Below are 13,602 nucleotides of genomic sequence, written 5' to 3' on the forward strand. Positions count from 1 at the left end.
CTCTTACGACCACCGCGTTCGTGAACACCTCGTTGACGCACACCCTTTGTGGCCCACACGGTACGCCGTAGTCGGAAAGATGGCGACCGTAGCGCTGGTTAGCCGTCCTGCGAGTGTCCTTCCAAAGATTTCAAGTGAGTAACGTCAAAACAGTTGTCAGTCTACACGCTTATGGTTGTCTTAGAGTATAATATAGCAGATTTTTACAAGTGTGCCGTCCCAGCACAAGCTCACATTAAGACAGGACACACGGGTTTAGTGACCTTGCTAACCGGCTCGGCTAATCACCTGCTAGCAAGTGCTTCAGCTAGCTAGTAGCTCACATTTGGACCTTCAAAATATTTTAGTGAAATTAATAAACGTGCTATCCGAATGCCTGCATCAGTTTGCGGTGTAATAATTGAAGGAACCGTTATTCAGTTCGGCTGCGCTTTGAACATTATCCTCTCCAGTGGGCTACCGCGACGTGACGTCTGTTACAATCGAAACACCTTATTTTTACAAATATGAATTAACGCTGCCATAGGTTGTTACTCTGCGAGTGTTATAATAGTTTACATATCTGACTGATCGGTTGTGTTACAGTGACGAGCGTCGGTAGTAACTGTGATGTTGACAATAATATGCGTCCGCACAGTGACACTGAGTTAGCGGTTGTTGACTCACATCTGCGGATATTGTTTCATATTTCAGTCTTGATCCACTCGCACAGTTTATGGCTCCTGTAAAGAATCGTATTGTTTGTAAGGAAGCATTGAGCTTTATAAGATGCCTTCTTGCTCATATATTGATGATATTCATCTCACCGAACGCTTTATTAGGAACATAATAAAGTGTTCATTCTGAAATGTTTTTCTGCTCACCACACTTGTAAAGAGTGGTTATCTGAGTTAGCTCGGCTTTCTGTCAGCTCCAACCAGTTTGGCCATTCTCCTCATTCAACTCTCTCATCAGCAGGGCGTTTCCGTCTGCAGAACTGCCGCTCACTGGATGTTTTTTGTTTTTTGCACCATTCTGAGTAAAAACTCTAGAAACTGTTGCGTGTGAAAATCCCAGGAGATCAGCAGTTTCAGAAATACTCAAACCAACCTGTCTGGCACCAACAATCATGCCATAGTCAAAATAACTGATATCATATTTTTCCCCATTCTGATGTTTGTTGTGAACATTAACGGAAGCTCCTGACCTGTATCTGCATGATTTTATGCGTTAAACTCCTGCCACATGTTGGCTGGATACTTGAATAATTGCATGAATAAGCAGGTGTAATAAAGTGTTATAATAGTGTAATCTGTCCTAATAAAGTGCTCAGTGAGAGCGGACTACCACAACAGTACAATGCTCAGTGTCACATTGTCAATATTAATAATGCAGTTCCAGACAGGTTTTGATTAAACTTTATGGTCATTGTGAGGGCTGTAGTTTGTGCTGATGTTGAGTTGTATTTTATGAATTGAGAGGTATTTCTAGAATTTGTCCACCCTATTTATATCAACAAGAGTAACTTACAAAAGGTATTAGAAACACTTTTCAGTATAATGCTGCACAGTTAAAGAGTTTTGTGAAAAACTGAACATTATAACACGTATGAAAGTATATTGCAGGGCTGTTGTATTAGACTTGCATTAATTTTAGTTTGGTGTACCTCAAAATTTGGCAACTGAATGTTTCCTACCTTTTGATGCTGACCAAATTCTGCCTGTGTTCCTCTCCTTTCAACAGGCAGCTGTTCCCCTGCTGTTTTGTCAGCTGCCTCCGTCTCCACAGCCCAGCAGAGGAAGCTGCACCATGCCCTCATCCCAAAAGGGAAAGGAGGGCGCTCCTCTTCCAGCGGAATAGCGGCCACGGTGTTCGGTGCCACGGGTTTCCTGGGTCGATATGTTGTTAATAGGCTAGGTGAGTTCAAAAATATAGCATAAATACGTAAACTATACGCACGCTAATACTGACTTTATATTCAGAAAACTGAGTTCAGTAAAGATGATTTGAGTTCCATTTCTGCAGTTTATTTATATGTTAGAGTTATGTTGTTTGATCTGTTGACTAAATAGAAGTGATTAATCTGGTAGGGACAATATATGAATCAATTTCTGTTCTGTTAACTTGTCCAGAGGTAACCTTGGCTAAATTTAATATCATAATGAATTATTGCTATGAATTGCCAAGTAAGCTGTTTAAAAAAAAAAAAAAAAAACAATTCCTTTTTAAATTGAGGCTGCATAGATGCAATTGTATGTGTTTCTTTACTGATGATTCGCAGGTCGGATTGGCTCTCAGATTATAATCCCTCACCGCTGTGATCAGTATGACATCATGTACTTCAAACCCATGGGTGATCTTGGCCAAATCATTTTCATGGTAAGATGCATGCCACACAGACACAGGCGTCTTGCAGAAATATTGCAACCCTCATGAATGGTGGAGTCTTAATTCTGCAAGTACTTAAGAGTCTTACATGAAATGCAAAAATGTATTGTCTCTATTCTGTCTTGTTGCAGGAGTGGGATGCCAGAAACAAAGACTCCATCAGACGGGCTTTGGAGCACTCTAATGTGGTCATCAACCTGGTGGGCAGAGAGTGGGAGACGAGGTAAACTGCGAAAATGTCTTAAAGCTTCTGATTTCTGTTGTATTATGTTTTTCACATGTAGTAGAATTTTAATCCTCTCCCACTATGGTACATGGCGTATCACTATGTTGTCATGGTCACAAATAATCATAGTAACTTGAAATATTTATTATTAAATTCCGAAACATAGATTTTATTTTTATATTAGGTGACAAGCGTTACCCGCAGTAGTCATTTGAATGCTTGGACACTCACTAAGGCATCCAGTCCCATAGGCTTAGGGACCTTAGGTATAAGGTGAATGTTGGAGTACTTTGCTGAAGTGGAATGTAAATTGGAAGTAAACATTCACACACAAGCATTTTCCCTCTTTTTGTGTAAAGGAACTATCGCTTTGAGGATGTCTTCGTTTCCATCCCTCAGCAGATTGCCAAAGCAGCCAGAGAGGCTGGCATCACAAAGTTCGTCCACATGTCTCACCTTAATGCTGACATACGCAGCCCATCCAAGTACCTGAGGAACAAGGTAGTGGGCTGTTTCTCTACATACTGCACATCTCTCCCACCATCAAATGAGCGCATCTATGTGTCTGTTGTAGTGAATTTCCATGTCAAAGCCAGTGCTGGCTACGTTAATGTGTAGAGAAGGTTAATATGTTTAATTGTAGGTGATCATTGTGTGTTATGTTCCTTTACCATAGGCCGTAGGAGAGACCTCAGTGAGAGACGAGTTTCCTGACGCTATCATCATGAAGCCCTCTGAGATCTTTGGGAGGGAGGACAGATTCTTCAACTATTACGCAAGTAAGAAGCTGTTTGTGTGTGTGAATGAGACTTTGATACATAATATAATGTGTGAGAATGTTGTGTGTCCCCTTTCAGTGATTGATTGTGGTTTGGTTGCTGTCCATTTGGTGGCCTGTCTTGGATGCTTCAGCTTCAGTTGTGCTGCATATTAAGTTCAATGTCGTCTCTTCATCAACTTCTACAGGCACAAGCAAAACTATTGCTAAATTTCTTTTGACCACTTCAGTGTTCCACAGAGTTGAAAATGTCCCCTTTTTGTGCTAACAGTTCGCCCGCTAGTCAATGAAAATTTCATGGCTTCCATCCTCTTTCAGACATGCGCTGGTTCGGCAATGCTATTCCACTTATTGCCATGGGGAAGAAGACGGTGAAGCAGCCTGTTCATGTAAGTGTGTTGGCATTTGATGACAGGAATCTTGACCTCAAGTAGCAAATACAGTGCCAACATTTTTTGGCTACATACCTGAATAAAATCCTGTTACTAATCCTGAAATTTAACTGCTTATGTCAAATTCACATTTCAGTTTTGTGATATCATTCAGATTCCACTGGTTATAAGCACTCTCACAGCCATTACTGTCAAATCACAATATACTTTAAAACAAAGTGACATGTGGTTTCCAGTATTGATATTTTAAAGCAGTTTCTCATATAACCTGTTTTCACAGTCTTAAGTAAATGAGACACCCCCCACAAAATCACTCACCTCACTGCACCCACAGAAATCAGTGTAATGAAGCCAACCTAACTCATTCCTCATCTCATTCCTCCCTCAGGTGGTGGATGTGGCCAAGGCTATCCTCAATGCTGTCCGAGATCCTGATGCAAATGGCAAGACCTATGCACTAGTTGGGTAGGTGGCCAGCTCTCAAATAACTATGTTTGAAAACTTGTGCCTTCAGGTTCAGCAGATACTTTTATTTGGGCACAAATAAAATGTATGGCACAAATTGTGACACATTACCATAATCTGTACTGAATTAGATATTGTACTTTATTGAAACATTCATGGTTGCAATTTACATGTCATCTTCCAAAAGGAAGATGACATGTAAATTGCACAGTACTTGACTAGCAGTCAATGAAATTTATACCCACTAGAAAAGCTTAAAAAGGCATGGCGAGGGCTTGAAAGGCTTTGAACGGTGCAATAAAAAGGCACCCAAGGATGGACAGAATCCATCCATCAATTTTCTGCCGCTTATCCAAGGTCGGGTCGCAATGGCAGCACATTAAGCAAGGGAGCCCAGATGTCCCTTTTCCCAGCAATGACAACAATGACATATGGTAAACACAGGTAGAGCTAAATTCAGTCAGAAATCAAGCAGGAAGGTGCTTTGAGTGATCAAAATGATGCATTTTACTGAATGCAGATCTATCTTGTTTTCAAGCAGTGCTTCTCTAGGGTGGGGTGACTCTAGAGTTACTTTTTCACATAGCTGGTCTGTTTGTTTGAATGTCAAATAGCCCTCACAAATGATTTATGTGTATGAAAAGCTTTTGTAAGCATGTTGATCCATGGTTATCGTGTCGTGACTTTGAATCACTTGTGAGCACAGGTTTATATGGTGAGGACTTTCCTTAATAGACTGTTTTTGTATTTTCTTTTGTTGTTGCCTAGCCCCAATCGTTACCTCCTTCATGACCTGGTCGAGTACATCTACGCTGTGGCACACAGACCTTTTGTGCCCTACCCCCTGCCCCGCCCACTCTATCAGTAAGTTCATTATACATGTTCATAAAAAATTACACTGAAATTTCATTATCTTTATAACTGACTCAAGCATCCAGCCACATTGAAGACATGCTGCATAACAAAACTCGACTTTCGCCAAAGCCACTGTCAGAAAACATACACCAGACTTAAGAGGAAAAAATTTAAATTCAAAGCAAATTATCCTGATCTGCCCCAAAACTTAACGGGTTCTACCCTGGCCAATGCCCCATCCCTCCACGACGTTTGGTGCTAGTCGGTTATGTACTTTTTTGCGTAATCCTGCTGGCAAATAAACAAACAAACCAGTAGACACGGGTGAAAACCTACCTGCCTCATTGGCAGAGGTAACAAAGAAGATGGTTGAAGAATGCAAAGTATCCAGCCATGTTTGCTACAGTACACAGTGGTTTCTAGCAGATCCTGTTTCACATTGTGCAGAGATGTTTAACATGTGGCCCCATGTTTGAGGTGTGCATGTGCTGATTGAACACGTTAGGCATAAATTGCACAAATCCACTCAGCTAAATATTCCCCCACAGAGACACCAGTACTCAAACACTCTACAGGGGTCTCTAGGGTACAATTGTTGCTGCACACTCACGTGATAGCTTCTGTTTTTGCTTTTCAGCCTTGCTGCTCAGTTTTTTGCAATGAACCCTTTTGAGCCCTGGACAACCCCAGACAAAGTTGACAGGGTAAGAAAACCAAGATTTTGGAATTGTGCCACCAACTGTGGAGCCTCTGCTGCCAGCACTATTTTTTTTTATTAGTCAAAAAAAGTACAGCTCATATTTCTGTGTTGCAATTTTATTTTCCAGTTTCACACAACAGACATGAAATACCCAGGACTTCCTGGTTTGGAGGACCTTGGTATCACTCCTTCCACTGTAGAACAAAAGGCAATTGAGATTCTGCGTCGCCACCGCCGATTCCGTTACCTGGAAGCTGACCTGGATGAGACAAAGCCAGCCAAGACTGTCAACTATTAAACTAACCGATGACAAATTTCACCATCGCTACGGCAGCCAGAGGACATCAGTACCTCTGCTTCGTTCTTTTGTCTGTAACTGTGTTCTGTACATAATTTAAAAAAAAATAAATAAAAAATCCTTGAAGGGTTTCCTTGTTTTGACTGTTTTTCGTGTCTCACATTGTCATTAGATATGTTACAATTACAGTGCCTCTAAAGAGTATTCATCCGTTTTTCATGTTCACCCCACTGGGGTTTGTTTTACTACTTAATAGGCTTTGTAAGCAGTAAATACTCAAGTGCACTTTGAAACCTCCATTATATTGTTTGCATGATAACAGATGAGTCCATCTCCCCACCCTCAAATCAGTAAGATACTATCATATTTAGCTATTGTGCGTTTTCTCTGTTTGCTCCTATGTTAACCTCATTAAATTGTATCAATTTTAAAGCACTCAAGGTGTTAAACAACAGTAAATGAAAGTAAAAATGAAATAGTCACCGAAGGTGCTTTTGGTAGGGATTGTTATCTTTAAGATAAGGCCTGCTTTACTGAACAACTTGAGCTGTAAAGTCTGTGGAAAGAAGCATTGCTGGCAGGGCACAGAGCACAGAATGATATTGATGGGATCCTTCATGAGAAACCACAATGAAGACATACATGCGAATAGCTGGAATAACTGGAGTTTTTTCACTTTTAATATACATCATCATCTACTTGATCATGAGCTGGAGAGCAGGCAAGTCTTTTCCAGAGGGAGTTGCAGATCAAGACGTTGTGTGGAGGAAACTGGACCAAATTGAACAGACTCTAAACAAGTTGGGTGAGTACCAATTCAGAAGCAACCTCAAAAAGACTTAGAGACCAAGTGTAGAATTTTAACTGTGGATTAGGAATTAAATTAACCTTATTTGTCGAGGATACGATGTTCGTGGGTAACTAACACGTAATTTAACAGGAAGAAACGTCTTTTCATTGATTACTACTGCACAAGCAAGAGTCCAAGTTTGCACATTTCACAAAGTGCTGAATGAGAACAGGACTGCAGTTTACATATTATATCATTTATCAACTTCTGACACATTTGATCCTTCTCATTATTATTAATACACCCCCCCCACACACACACACACACACACACACAATTAAGCAGTTACTAAATGTGTTGAGATTCTTTATTTTAGTAAAAGGAACACAACCACAATATGAAAAATCACTATGGCAAGTTGAAGTCCTGCATTCAAAACATCTAGTTATACTGGTCATTACAGACATTAATGGACACCTTCCAGCCAATCAGAATCAAGAATTCCCAGTGTGTATAGTATAAACTCTTGGTGTGTTCAAACTGAATGCAAAAATTTAAAAGACACATACAAGTAACATCACACTGGGCCAATTGAAGCAAAGATGTGTCTGTCTTTGCTCTGCATGAGCTTCTACAAGGGAAGAAGTGCAGAAACTGAAGGTAAACAAAAAGAACTGCAGTTCTTGGTTAACCTTTGCGATCAGTCTGAGACTGAACTATCACACAAACGCAGCACAGATACACTCTACACATACAATATCATATGTACATTGCTAGCTAGCCACCATAGATGTCTATACAGTTGGGACATTGTGTAATATTCTAAGATTCAGCAGTCAAACTGGAGTTAAAAACACAAGATGAAAATTTGCTTCACATTCAAACAGACCTTGAGAATGTAGACCTGTAATGTACAAAGAGAGGAAACTAGGTGGCAGGAGGCTATATACTACATTTGATTTGACTGAGTAAAAAGTATTAGAGAACAACATGCAGCATGGATGAGCTTACAAATCCTTTTAGCTGTTTCCAGACAGATTTATACTTTTACTAAGATGCTGTCAGTAAAACTGGACAGTACTGTTTATAATTTCCATTTCCAATCTTCTGTCTTTTATGAATACAACCACCTTAAGCAAAGTTAATGGAAGTATCTGGTCAAAAGAGCTCCATCAATGAACATATTCCAAATGTGGACCAAAAAAAAGGGAATATTGTGGTGCCAAAGTTATATCCAGACTCCTTCCTGTTTGCCAAGTGGGGCGATGGCCTGTCAGAAGACGAACAGAAAGAGGCTGAGGCTCTGTTTAAGATGTATGGATACAATGTCTTCCTGAGTAACCAGTTGCCACTTGACAGGGAGCTTCTGGATACAAGAGACAGCAGGTAACTTTTGTTCATGTGGGGTCCTAATATTTTGAGGGAGGTTTGAGTACTTTGTGTCTTTCAAAAGAAAAATCGAGACCAAAAATAATAAAATGCTTGAGAACTGACTAAGTGGAACATTAATCAGATTTTTTACATCTGTCACTATGTCACAAACCATTTAGATGTCTGACAAAGAATTATCCCAAAGACCTGCCAAACATCAGTGTGGTACTAATCTACGTTAATGAGGCTCTTTCTGTCCTTAAGAGGGCAATACGAAGTATCATCACCCACACTCCAAAGCACCTGCTCAGGGAAATCATTCTGGTGGATGACTATAGCACTTACAGTAGGTTTGACAGTGCACTTGTCATATCGCATGATGATGTTGTGATCAAAAGTCTGTATCCTGATGTACATCAACCATGGCACTTATGGTATCAGTCTCATCAACCCTACTTGAAGGAAATTACATTAGTAAAGTTCTCACTATAGATTTGACTGTGGACTACATTTTCAGATGACCTTGGAAAACCATTACAAGACTATATAGATCAGATTCACAATGAGAGGCCTAGACTCATAAAGAAAGTGCAGCATCAGCGACAAATGGGCTTGTCCCAGTCACGGATGACAGGTTGGGAGCATGCCACAGCTGATGTTGTGGCCATATTGGATGCCCATATTGAAGCCAAAGAGGGATGGTAAGAACATGTTTCAATTTTAGGGGTAAACTCCCTCAGTGTCTTAAATTCCTGTTAAAATCCTACACAAAAGATCGATTTCGCCTCCTATTCTTTTGTACTATTTTACTTTGGTGTCCTTTGCAGGGCAGAGCCTTTGCTGGCCAGGATCAAAGCTGACAGGGCACTGGTAGTGTCCCCTGTGTTCGATAAGGTCCATTTTGATGACCTACACGTGGAAAGATACCAATCATCTTCACATGGCTTTGACTGGGCTTTGTGGTGCATGTACGAGTCCTTTAGCCCAGAGTGGTCAAAGATTGAGGATGAATCGCAGCCTGTGAAGTATGTGGAACAAGCAATATTGTATTTAACCGGATTACAATGAGCAGGATGATTATGTTAGACCCTCAACTAGAACAATTGCACCAATGAACAAAGACTGTGCCTGTTAGAAATCTTATGTCTAAACTAAATGATTCCTCATACAAGCAATAAATCCGTGTGCATGTCATTTATTAGGGAAATGCCTCTGTAAGATTTCTTTGTGTAGTGTCAAACCAACTTCATGTAGAGCAAAAAATTGCAACATGTAACACTGCAACCACATTTTTAGGAGTCCCTCTGTTATGGGAATCTTCGCAGCAGACAGAGGCTTCCTTGGAGAAATCGGTGGGCTTGATGGTGGAATGACAGTTTATGGTGGAGAAAATGTCGAACTTGGGATTCGTGTGAGTATCCACACTGGTTAAGTAATAAGAATTGCCACAATTAAATAATTTAAGGTTGTAGATTTGTATAATCACTAATGACCATCTGATGTGTATCTTGACTGCTCAGGTGTGGCTGTGTGGAGGAAGCATAGAGGTTGTGCCTTGCTCCAGGATAGCTCACATTGAGAGGGCACATAAACCGTATGCACTGGATCTCAACCCTGCCATGAGGAGAAACGCCTTGAGGGTTGCAGATATCTGGTTGGATGATTACAAGAAGAATGTGCTGGTAGCCTGGAACCTTCCTCTTAAGGTGGCCACAAGGGTTCATGTTCCTGGAGTTTATATGGAATAGTATTTTATATAGTAGCTAACTTAATTAATCATATACAACATTAATGAAATGCTGGTGAAAGCTGGCATCCATAAGTACACTGTATCATTGTCTGGTTGGCTTTACACTATAATGACACACTGACAAGCTGTTGAGAAATGTTCAGCTTTTTCAGTCACACCTTACCTGCTTGATCCTGCTTAGTCAGTAAGTCTGTCTGTAAGCCCAGGACTGTCATGCTTTGCTAACTGGTATTTTTCCCATTCACCACTTTTACAAATGAGATGTATTGTTTCGATGGATAGAAATTTTTACCAAACTTTGGCATTGTTCAGTCACCTTCTGACATGACTTATGACACACAGGATCATGGAATAGATATTGGCAATGTGTCTAAAAGGAAGAAGCTCAGAGAGAAGCTCCAATGTAAACCTTTCAAGTGGTACCTGGACAACGTTTATCCAAGTCTTGAAACATGGGATAACCTCTTGGGGTATGGTGCGGTAAGGGCCAATTTCAGTCATTATTTGCCAATGTAACAGTTAATCTTATATGTGAACAGTACATTAGTGAACCTGAAATATTTACACTGTGAATTCAAGATCAGAATTCTGGTGTTCAAAGGCCTACTGTATTTATTGCAAATTATCCTCACTTAAGATACTAAAAGCAGCAATTAAATGTGCTGTGGTAAAACTTTAAAAATGTAGCCATGCTAAAGTTGTGATTGAACATTGCTTTTCAAAAGATATAAAAGACACATAAATTAGTATTTACATTGTAGACTTTCAATCACACTGACCTGTACAGCTGCAGAACACCCTTGTTAAGCAGTACTGTGTGGACCGGGGAGCCGTTCCAGGAAACATCCCCATCTTGTATGAGTGCCACTTTGAAAAGCCACAGGTAATCTAAGAAGACAGATAGATAAAAGCTGATACAGAAATGATAATATCAAATCATGACTTATCCTTCTCACCAGCAATGCTACTACAACGCAGACAGTGAAATCATCATTGGGGGGATTAAATCTCACAAATATAACCATAACCACTGCCTGGTTGATCCAGGCTCTGGCAGCACCCCCATCCTGCAGGACTGTCAACTGGCAAAGCTACACCAACTACACATGCACTGGGACTTCACACAAGTAAGACCTTAGCTGGCAGCAGTCATGGTAGTATTTTTTTCAGACCCCTGTACAGTGACTTTTTGAACAATCCCGTACAATGTCATTTCAGATGATACCAATAGAAGGCACCAATGTCAGAAATCGGTGCTCTAAAATATTGTTTTAGAGGTACTTATACAACCATCTCAAAAATTCTCTCCATTGATCACACATTTGCAGGGCCAAGCGATCAGAAACAAAGCAACAGAGAGATGTCTCGAGATCGCCCCGGGCGAAAGCTCTTACTATGAGCTCATCATTCAGCGGTGCAGTGGACAGAGTTGGAGGATTGAGCATCTCATCACAAGTTTTTAGTTCAGTGCTTAATCTAAATGTAAAATGTATTAAAGTAAGATATGTCAAACTGGATCTCATTTTCCTTCTTTGCTTTACTGATTAATACAAAATTAAAATCTAAACTGCCATGCATCCAGGGTGTCTCTGATATAAAGTATTTTTTTAGCACTGCAATTCCAAATGGCCACAACAGACAGCAAACAGTCCAGGTTGAATCATACATTGGCAGAGAATGTGCAAAACTGTGACCCTGTGCAGGGTAAGTGGCTATAGCAACAGAATGGACATTTGTCATCAAATTTGCCAAATGCAAATCGAGACTGACAGTGCACCGAGCCTCAACCATTTTCCACTAGTGTTTAGTCATATGTAATATGTTCTGTTTTCTGTTGCCATCATCATGTCAGAATGTCTACATAGATTATAGGTGTCAGCCTTTAAAGATTTCCCCTTAATGCTATACTGTTTGCTTCATGATGTTTCATGTCTCATGTGATGCAAGCCACCTCACCTAAGATTAGCAGCACACAGTGAACAACAACCCAGACTTTCTTGATTTGGGAAACCCAGATGCAACACCCACCCTGTGTGGAATCCATTAATTGTCCACCTGCGAACAGCTTCATTGTACAAACTGTCTGTTCCAAATTTACACTAGCTACAGCATTTAACTGCTTCTTCTGGATTAAAGGAACATACTGCTCCTTTGACAGACTGTTATGTTTGTTGGGGCAACAAAAACAGGCGTATTTTGATCACTTTATTCACTGTATGTTTTTAGGTGTGCCAGTTAAGTCTGCCCCACACTACAGCAAAGCTCTGCCACTGCTGCACCTATGGGTAACGGAGTGTAGTTTAATAATGGGATAAGTCACACTTCATTTGACATTTACAGAATGTCTGCTGTGAGAGAGATCTATTATTCAACACTTTTTCCAAAGATAGCCTTTGTTAGTAATGGATTTTGAGCTTATAAATAGTTGTTGATTCCTTTATAACTGAGACTATAGCCTTCGTTTAATATGAACAAGCTTATGTGAGAAGTAAATGGTTGTCTGACCAGATCGATTCACTTCCTGGTCGTACATCAACAAGAGGACCGCATTAAACCTCCAACGAAAATCTGGCTTATTTGGTATATTTATTGGTTTGCATTGTCAAACGTATCATGATTGATCATGGGATATGATACGATGACTCACTGTAAATCTATCTTACACTGCTGGGAGTGACAACTATCATTTATTTCCTTTTCAGTTTGTTTCTAAAAGTGATGCTGTATTCAGCATTGCTATCAAAGCAATCATATTAAAGTGCAAATGAGAGGCCCAGATAAATGAGATAATATAATACAAACAGGGCAAAAATGCAATGTCAAACACACACAAACACACACACACACACACACACACACACACACACACACACACACACACACACACACACACACACACATATTCACGACTATAGACAATTTAAAGTCTTTAGTTCACATGACCATGAGGAAAGCGGACCACCCCGAAGAACCCACACAAACATGAGGACTTAGCCTAACCCAGGAACATCTTGCTGTGGGGGAAACATCAGTCTTAAAAATTACTGAACATTAACTGACTAATACTAACAGGTTGTGAAGGGTTAGTTTTATATATTATGTTACTATGAGACTAAAAGAAAGCAGCTTATGGTGCTTATTAAACTCAGGTGCTTGTAGTGAACATAGGTGTTATTCTGTAAAGAATGCACCCAAAGATATATGGTTGTCTATATGTGAAAAACAACCCCTTATATGGAAACGGCATGACAATTTGAAAAACCTTCCTTGGGTGCTGTGTAGTGTCTTGTCTTTTTCTACAGATAAGTCGATAAATAGGGAGAATCAGTCATGTCCAGAGTGAAATGTCCGTACGAGGGAGGCACATACCTGAGGAGTGAAGGAGGTCTCAGCCAATAAGAAGATGGCCACGCCGACAATGTTATTTACTTTGTGTAAACTTAATATCTGCTGGACCCGGGAGAGAATAGTCACTCAGACTTCGTGAACTGATGTGAATGCTGTATGCTTGTCAGGGATGCACAGTCTGGTCCAGAGCTCTGTGAGCAACCTCAATCTTTAAGACTGCTGTATTTTAATAAATAGATGTGAATCTAACTTTTTGCTTCCT

The 13,602-nt window shown here is 40.2% G+C and overlaps 2 protein-coding genes across 2 annotated transcripts; both read left to right on the forward strand.

Annotated features, from left to right (window-relative positions):
- Window positions 1–6,212, forward strand: ndufa9a (NADH:ubiquinone oxidoreductase subunit A9a). Its single transcript, XM_040132610.1, has 11 exons — window positions 1–134; window positions 1,723–1,896; window positions 2,261–2,358; window positions 2,499–2,590; window positions 2,953–3,094; window positions 3,270–3,372; window positions 3,690–3,760; window positions 4,152–4,228; window positions 4,997–5,092; window positions 5,721–5,787; window positions 5,911–6,212. Exons 1-11 carry the CDS (start codon window positions 80–82, stop codon window positions 6,079–6,081), a joined length of 1,146 nt encoding a protein of 381 aa, XP_039988544.1. The 5' UTR covers window positions 1–79; the 3' UTR covers window positions 6,082–6,212.
- A 1,803-nt stretch (window positions 6,213–8,015) lies between these two features.
- On the forward strand, window positions 8,016–11,455 carry LOC120792848 (probable polypeptide N-acetylgalactosaminyltransferase 8). The gene is made up of 10 exons (XM_040132228.1): window positions 8,016–8,257; window positions 8,422–8,588; window positions 8,760–8,943; window positions 9,070–9,267; window positions 9,539–9,653; window positions 9,763–9,948; window positions 10,335–10,472; window positions 10,780–10,875; window positions 10,952–11,119; window positions 11,321–11,455. Exons 1-10 carry the CDS (start codon window positions 8,016–8,018, stop codon window positions 11,453–11,455), a joined length of 1,629 nt encoding a protein of 542 aa, XP_039988162.1.
- The last annotated feature ends 2,147 nt before the right edge of the window (window positions 11,456–13,602 follow it).

The sequence above is a fragment of the Xiphias gladius genome, chromosome 8 (assembly GCF_016859285.1).
Source record: "Xiphias gladius isolate SHS-SW01 ecotype Sanya breed wild chromosome 8, ASM1685928v1, whole genome shotgun sequence".
NCBI classification, from domain to species: Eukaryota; Metazoa; Chordata; class Actinopteri; order Istiophoriformes; family Xiphiidae; genus Xiphias; species Xiphias gladius.

Excerpts from the sequence above, each read along its gene's own strand:
- ndufa9a (XM_040132610.1), top strand. The coding sequence starts at position 80 with ATGGCGACCGTAGCGCTGGTTAGCCGTCCTGCGAGTGTCCTTCCAAAG. Across the intron at positions 3,095-3,269 it reads CCAAGTACCTGAGGAACAAG|GCCGTAGGAGAGACCTCAGT; the intron begins GTAGTGGGCTGT and ends CCTTTACCATAG. Across the intron at positions 5,093-5,720 it reads CTGCCCCGCCCACTCTATCA|CCTTGCTGCTCAGTTTTTTG; the intron begins GTAAGTTCATTA and ends TTTGCTTTTCAG.
- LOC120792848 (XM_040132228.1), top strand. The coding sequence starts at position 8,016 with ATGGAAGTATCTGGTCAAAAGAGCTCCATCAATGAACATATTCCAAAT. Across the intron at positions 9,654-9,762 it reads ATGTCGAACTTGGGATTCGT|GTGTGGCTGTGTGGAGGAAG; the intron begins GTGAGTATCCAC and ends TTGACTGCTCAG. Across the intron at positions 10,473-10,779 it reads ACCTCTTGGGGTATGGTGCG|CTGCAGAACACCCTTGTTAA; the intron begins GTAAGGGCCAAT and ends TGACCTGTACAG.